A 7541-nucleotide genomic window follows, 5' to 3' on the forward strand; every position below is an offset into this window, starting at 1 on the left:
AGGTCAGGCAGACTTCCACAAAGCTCAAACCCAGGAGGCTCTGTGAACGGAATAACCCGTCTGTGCGTCTTCCAGCTCGGTTCCGACTCCTCAGACTGGAGAATGAGACCCAAACACTAGGAAATGGTTCTGGTTCTGAAACCGGATCGGAACACCTTCACCCTCCAATAGTTGAATTAAAATACAACAAAGGAACAAACACGTCCATGAAAACAAAATTCAGATTAAAATCCAAACTTTTCAGACATTAAAAAGACCAACACCTTCAATTTAAGATCTTTTTATGGTCGATTCCAGTCAGGAGAAGTAAACTGGAGATTTATACAAATTTAAATACAAAAGTGATGCCCTAATATCGCCACTGTCATGAACAAACTTTATTTTACATAAAATGCAAAACTTTTAACACAATTAACCGATTTTGCTCACTGAATTTGTTCATTTATAACTGAAGTATATTATTTAATGCCTTATTTCAGTAATGTGTAACAAACTATACTCACGTTAATGAGTATATAAAACATAACAATAAGCAAACATGTCTATCAGAAATTTCGCGCCCCCATGCAGTACCTCCGCGACCCTCATAGAGGTCACGACTCCCATGTTGAAATCCTTTCATTTGACCTGTTGAATCAGTTGAATCTTCTAACCGCGAGCCGGTTAGCGGTTAGAAGATCCGGCTCTTTTAGGAGCCAAATGAAGCGGATCTCGGAGAGATGCTGGAATTCCCAGCACCTGCTGCGTCACGTACGTAGCCAATCCAGAGGAACTCTACGTAAGTTACGTAGATTCGGAGTACGTGCCAAGGTGCCTGGTATGTTTAGCAGCTTTGCTCCTCTGTAGTTTCGTGTTTTTCTCTTTATTTAATGTTTTCTGGTTCTGGTTCTGTTCAGAACCGAGTCACTGCTTCATTGCGCTCCGAGCAGACGAGTTAAATCCGAGGAACGGCTTCAATAAGCAGCTTTAGGGCTGCAACGAGCCCCGCTGCTAGCAGCTTTAGCTGGGTCAGCACCGCCTCGAGTTAACCAGGTTAGCGGCTAACTAGTTAACCAGCTGCTCAACTGTTGCTGTCTTCCTCACAGAGACACCGGGCTGGATAGCGGCTAGACCCGGTGACCTTCACGGACTGACGGCTGCACCTGGACCGACCATGTCCCCTCATTAACAGTAGCTCCAGAACCCTCGGCTCGGTTCGATTGGCCATAATCCGGCTTTCAGGTTCTGGTTCCCGCCCCGCTCGGAGGAATGGCTCGCTGCCCGGTGGTGAACCTGCTGCGGTTCGGGAACAGGGTGGCCAGGAGCGGCTTCCTGCGGCCTTTGCACGCCGCGGCAGGTTGCTCCTCCACGGAACCAAGAACTGGGTTCAAACCGGACAGGGTTGCCGTGGTTACCAAAACCACCCGGTATGAGTTCGAGCTGCAGCGGTACCGGTACGCCGGACTGTCTGAGGAGGACCTGACGCAGCTGGTAAGGAACTGTTCTGGACGGGTCCACAGTAGGGTGGGTTACACTGGGACTGGGTCGTACTGGGTTATACTGGTCATGGTTCTGGTTAATCTGGTCAGGGTTCTGGTATTTGTGGTTCTGTTGGATCTAAACGGGTCAGAGCATCCAGATCTGGAGGGAAAATGGAGCTTCTGCATGTTTTCACATTAAAATCTGAAAAGTGTGTCCAGCCCCTCTGGACTGTCTGCCTGAAGCAGTGATGGAAAAACACTTTAACTCTTTATTGTTTATGCATTATTTCCTTTTTGCCCCTGAGCAAGGCACTCCACCCCAGGGCTCTTGTGTTTCTAAAGTCTTCTGGACCTCCAGGGCAGAGGGCTGCTGGTACCAAGTTCTGGTTCTGCTGGAGTTTTCTTTCTATTGAAATGGAGTCTTTCCACTGTCGCCCCCTGCTGGTCAGGAGGAGTGATGCTGCCAGTCACTGACTGTTTTCCACAGCTAGAACTTGTTCTGTGTTTCTGTGCATGTTGGTGTTGACAGCCGAGAACAAAACCGCCATGGCTCCATCACCTCGACCTTTAACCTTTGGCCTGTGGTTTCTTTCAGCTAGCCATGAAGGGCTCCAGCTACAGCGGCCTGTTGGAGCGCCACAACATCCACACCAGCAACGTGGAGCACATTGTCCAGAGCCTGCAGTGAGTCCAGCTGCGTGTTGCTGCTACATGTTGCAGCATGTTGTTGCAGATTGTTGCTGCAGCTCTGATGTGTCTGCAGGAGCGCCGGTATGGAGGTGCGGGTGGTGAGGAGAGGGGAGTACGATGACGAGGTGGTCCGGTGGGCCGACGCCATCGTCTCTGCTGGAGGTAAGCTCCGCCCATCTGGTCCTGGTGACCAATCAGAGCTCAGCGTTGCTGCTGCTCCAGAGATAAAGTTTAATTATTCTCTTTATGTAACTTTAGTTTTATTGAGCTAGAACTTGTTCTGGACGAAGCTGGAAGGATTTCTGTAATCTTCAACCTTCAGACAGAAATAATGTGTAACCATGGTAACACCGGTTACCATGGTTACACATTATTATCCTTGCGGCTAACGCCGGTCTCTCCTGAGACCGGGTCTCTGGGCTGTGGGTTGGCTCTGCTAATGATGGGTTCATGTTTTCTTTGCTTGTTTATGAAACATGAACTTAAAATGAACATTAGAGCGTCTCTGGTTCCGGTTCTGGTTCTGATAACAGTTTGTGGTCCAGGTGATGGGACGATGCTGCTGGTGGCCAGTAAAGTTCTGAACAAGGACAAGCCGGTTGTTGGAGTGAACACCGACCCAGAGAGGTAAGCCCCGCCCCCATTGGGTAAGCTCCGCCCCCAGCACCACCTGCTTCACTTGGACATTTCTCCACCAGGTCAGAAGGTCACCTGTGTCTGCCGGTGCGCTACACCCGCGCCTTCCCAGAGGCTCTGGAGCGGCTCTGCCGTGGTGAGTTCAGGTGCGTATTTACCTGATTCTAGTGGTGAGTTCAGGTGTCGTTAAGGACCGGTTAGCGAGTCACATGGTGCTCAGCTGCCGTGTCCCAGGACTCGGCGGCGACTCGTTGATCCTCAGCTTAGCGCTGCAGAGCGTCATGCTGCTGCCACCGCCGACACGCCTGGTCGGCGGCTCTGATTGGCTTACAGCTTCAGCTGGTCTTAGCCGCAGAGATCAGGCGGTGGCTTTGAGCTTAGCGAATGCAGCTCATCGCTCCAGCTGGAACAGGAAGTGGAGCGAAGATGATTCATGGTTTCCTAGGAAACCAGCTGGAAAGTGCCTTTGTCTCTAGTCCCTCTGACTCGTCAGAGGGACTAGAGATAAAAGCACGCCACAATTTTCAGATTTCCTCTGTAAACCAGGAATTATTTGTTTGCGATGGTTTTACGTCTGACCTTCAGTTGGTGTGAATTCTTTTGTCTCGGTGCGCAAATCTAGAGATTCAGGCAGCTGGATTACAAAGCAACAGGTGAGATTAGGTTAAATCCCAGGATGAGCAGAAACAGGACCAACAAAGGTTCTGTTCAGTCCAGATCCTCTTAACCTGGAAGAAGAAGAGGAGGATGAAGAGTTCAGTCTGCAGCTAAATGCTAACTGCTACTCCTGATCAGCAGAGGCCACCTCTATTCAGAAACCACTGATCTGATTAGTGATAGGCTGGCACGGTAACTAAGCAACCGCTGTTAGCTAATGAGAAGAAGAACACTATCTGGCATTAGCATTTGATAAGCTAACAGCTAGCATATCTAGGCTGGTCAGTCATTACTTCTATTTTCTTCTTTAAAGGAAACTTTAACATTGTCAACAGAACGAGTCGTTGCAGCTAATGTGACGCGACAGCTATTGTTTATCATCCAGTTTTATTTTTATTTGTTTTTAAAGAAAAATGTGAACTGTTGCCTAATGCTAATGCTAGCTTATCAAATGCTAACAACTAGCAGAGGAAGTCGGTTGTGCAGTGAGTTAGTGACCAATGTGGTAATGCTAGCTGCTAGCCTCCCTGTATCTAACGTTAGCTGTTAGCCTCACTGTCTGTAGCTAACGCTAGCAGTTAGCCTCCCTGCGGCTAACGCTGGCTGTTAGCCTCCCCATCAGAACCGGGCCCAGCTGTTCTGTTGTGTCCAGGTGGTTGTGGCGCCAGCGGCTCCGGCTGCACCTGGAGGGAACCGGGATCAACCCGACCCCAGTGGACCTGCATGAGCAGCAGCTGAGCCTGGAGCAGCACAACTGGGCCCACCGGATCAGCACCGTGGAGCAGCAGCAGAGTACGCCTCACAGAACCGGGAAACCCATTCGCACTGTCCCTCAGAGGAATCGATTCTGGTTCCGGAGGCCCGGTTCTGGCAGTAACTGTCCGTCTCTGTGCCCGGTTCCAGGAGCGGGAGCGCTGCACCCGGCCTACTCAAAGCCCAGCCTGCTGCCGGTGCGGAGCCTGAATGAGATCTTCATCGGGGAGTCTCTGTCCTCCAGGTACCGGCCCGACCCGATCCGACCCGTCCAGCCGGCCGCACGTCCGTCCAGAACTCACAGCTGACTCTCTTCCACCACAGGGCCCAGCTAAAAGTCTTCACTCCCCGTCTCTTCCTCCATAGGGCGTCGTACTACGAGATCTCTGTGGACGGCGGGCCCTGGGAGAAGCAGAAGAGCTCCGGGCTCAGCGTGTGCACCGGAACCGGGTCCAAGGCCTGGTGAGTCCGGACCGGGACCAGAACCTCATTCTGAAACTTTAACTGAGCCGTTTCCGTCAGAGTTCTTCAGAACCAAACGGTTCTTAACCGGTTCTGTAAAAGGTCCGGTTTATTTCCCAACCTACCGGAGCGCCGCGTTGTTCAGAACCAGTGAAAAGAATTCAGCCTCCAACGTTTAACGATCAGTTATTGACAAATTATAGACAAATAAAAGTTTGAGTTGTAACTATTTTTAGTTTTTCTTCCTCCTGCAGGTCGTTTAACATCAACAAACTGGCTGAACAGTCTGTGGAGGAGGTTCTGAGAATCGGTACGTAAAGCGGCCCGGTTCTGAGTGAAGCGGCCCGGTTCTGATGTTCTGTTGTTCTGCAGGAATGTCTCAGGCCGGAGTTGATCTTCCCCTCAGCAGGGAGTTCGTAGGGAAAGGTGAGTTTCTGATCCAGTGGAGCGAGTTCTGGTTCTGATGTCGTTAGGTTCTGGTTCTGGATCTGATGTCTTTTGGTTCTGGTTCTGGCCCAGTAACCGATGACTACAACGCGTCCCTGGTGTTCGCCCCAGACGAGCCCCGCCTCTTCTACAGCGTCAGGGAGCCAATCAGCAACCGCGTGTTCTCCAGCAGCCGGCAGAGAGGCTTCGCCAGCAGGTCAGTGCTTTGACTAGGCCGTCCGGCGCAGACAGGAAGCGGTGAACGCTACAGCTTCTTCTTCTGCTCCTCCTGCAGGGTGTGCGTCCGCTCGCGGTGCTGGGACGCCTGCATGGTGGTGGACGGCGGCACGTCCTTCGAGTTCAACGACGGCGCCATCGCCACGGTAACCGTGAGCGAGGAGGACCGGCTCCGGACCGTCCTGCTGGACCAGTGAGCCAGGTCGGCGACCGGTCCGGACTCAGCAGCCTGTTGCCATGGAGACGGGATCAGGGTCTGACTCACTAAGCCCATAATGAAGTTCTGATCCAGAGCAGAGTGGAGCTGCTGCACCATGTGACCAGCTCTGCTCTGATTGGCTCAAACCAAACGTCTAATCAGAGGACAAAGATCTAAAACCCATAAACACGCTGGACCAGTTTACCCAGTAACTGATGCAGACATCCCATAATAAACCAGTTTTATCTGCACATCAACGCCGCTGCCTCACAGAATCTGCCTCTGTCAGAACCGGACCGGAACCGAGGAAAACAGCCAAAGGAGAACCGTTGGGCTAAACACACCGGATAAGTTTTCACACCCAGCACCTTCTGATCAGGCCCAAAACTTTATCGCTTCATTTCTATCCATTATTTACAGATCAAAACCAAAGTTCCTCCTGGAACCCTTGTTTTATTAAATATTAGTGTTTTATTAAATATTAATGTTTTATGAAATATTAATATTTTATTTAATATTAATGTTTTATGAAATATTAATATTTTATTAAATATTAATGTTTTATGAAATATTAATATTTTATTTAATATTAATGTTTTGTTGTGACAGACACAAGCAGGGCAACAGGAAGTGGAATAAAATGATTGATGATGGATTATTGATCATTGGTTTTCTGCAGCCATAAATCAATCCAGTTGTCCTCATTTTTCTGCCTCTGCAAAGGTCTGGAAATCAGCTGCTGTTTCCTTTGACTAGGCCATTTTGACCCATGGGCTCTACAGTCCAAAGAGCCGTTTTTGTTTTTATAATTAACTAATACAATTTATTTATAGAATCTTAAAACCTGCAGGGCCCTTCAGAATAAAAGCTTATCAAGTTTTATGACAATTATGTTTTCCAGTTATAATAAAGATCTACAAATACAGATGTAATTTAAAGTTTTAAACTATTTTGTTAATTTTTATGGAAAATTAGGAAAATCATGTAGAATCAAAACAAAAGAACCAAAAATGAAAAGTTTTCAAATCGAATCAAATTTAACATGAAAACCAGTAAAAATGAAGTTTCAGACATTTTAATCTTTGTAACTAAAACAGTTTTTAAAACCTGATCTGACCGTTCAGGAAGAATCCTCAACATTTTAAACCCACTTCTCTGGGTTTAACCCCGTCACTGCTGGGGAATTTTATTTTCTTTTATTTGCATTAAACCGTTTTTAAAGCCCGATCCGGTTCTGGTCGTAGTGACACAGCAGCAGGTCAGAGGTCAAAGGTTAAATAATAGTAGAGCCTCAGTTTGTGTTGCTGAAGAAAGTTTGAGTTTTATTAGTTTGTAGAGGGAAGCAGGTCCGATCCAGAGCTGCTGGTTCTGGTTCTGGGAACGCTGCAGTGGCGTCTCAGCGCGGCGCTGAGCATTCTGGGAAAATCTCACTTCTGGAAATGATTGTTACAAAACATGAAAATGTGACGTCGGCATTAAGAAGCTCATGAACTGGTTTCTAACCAGCAGTCCGCCTCCCAGTCTGGACCTGAACCAGTAGGTCTGTCCTGAAGGGAACTGGTTCCTGCTGGGAACGCCATCCCAGTTCCCATTCCTGGGATGTTTGTGTTTTAATAAAAATGTTTTACAGCCACTCTGGGTTTGGCTTTATTTTGGTAGAAATGTTTCAAACATGAACAGAAATAGAAGGTTCTGCAGGATGAAATCAATCCAATCCAGACGAAACGATTCGGACCTGGAGGAACGATGAACCACAACAGAATGACAGATTCAATAAAACATTTTCAGATAAAACTAATTTAAGTTACTCCAAATGTTTCTGATGTGCGTCCGTCTTTTATTGGGTAAATAAACCCACTTTAACACAACGTGCACTGAGGCCCTGACCAATATGGCGGCGGCGGCAGAACTTTAAATGAGGCTGGAAGCTAAAAACAGAAACAAAGGTTTGTTGAATCACAAAATAATTTACTTTTTCCAAGTTCTTCAGTAGCTCATCTTGAAGTTTTTTATTTTATATT

At 47.9% G+C, this 7541-nt stretch overlaps 1 protein-coding gene across 6 annotated transcripts; it reads left to right on the forward strand.

The window, feature by feature from the left end:
- Window positions 1-722: 722 nt before the first annotated feature.
- On the forward strand, window positions 723-7153 carry nadk2 (NAD kinase 2, mitochondrial). Of its 6 annotated transcripts, none has more exons than XM_044144815.1 (14): window positions 723-817; window positions 897-1007; window positions 1086-1470; window positions 2056-2144; window positions 2224-2312; window positions 2696-2777; window positions 2849-2932; window positions 4096-4235; window positions 4347-4440; window positions 4521-4658; window positions 4913-4968; window positions 5031-5084; window positions 5178-5301; window positions 5380-7153. In XM_044144815.1, exons 3-14 carry the CDS (start codon window positions 1249-1251, stop codon window positions 5516-5518), a joined length of 1311 nt encoding a protein of 436 aa, XP_044000750.1. In that variant the 5' UTR covers window positions 723-817; window positions 897-1007; window positions 1086-1248; the 3' UTR covers window positions 5519-7153. The 6 variants fall into 6 exon arrangements, with proteins under 6 accessions (XP_044000750.1, XP_044000753.1, XP_044000754.1 ...); XM_044144819.1 differs by having other exon boundaries at window positions 724-817; window positions 4563-4658; XM_044144818.1 differs by having other exon boundaries at window positions 897-1470.
- Window positions 7154-7541: the final 388 nt, after the last annotated feature.

The sequence above is a fragment of the Gambusia affinis genome, linkage group LG17 (assembly GCF_019740435.1).
Source record: "Gambusia affinis linkage group LG17, SWU_Gaff_1.0, whole genome shotgun sequence".
NCBI lineage: Eukaryota > Metazoa > Chordata > Actinopteri > Cyprinodontiformes > Poeciliidae > Gambusia > Gambusia affinis.

Bases quoted from the DNA above. Each gene is read 5' to 3' on its own strand.
- nadk2 (XM_044144818.1), top strand. From the start codon at position 1,249: ATGGCTCGCTGCCCGGTGGTGAACCTGCTGCGGTTCGGGAACAGGGTG. The intron at 2,778-2,848 runs GTAAGCCCCGCC...TTTCTCCACCAG, and splicing joins GTGAACACCGACCCAGAGAG to GTCAGAAGGTCACCTGTGTC. The intron at 4,236-4,346 runs GTACGCCTCACA...GCCCGGTTCCAG, and splicing joins CACCGTGGAGCAGCAGCAGA to GAGCGGGAGCGCTGCACCCG.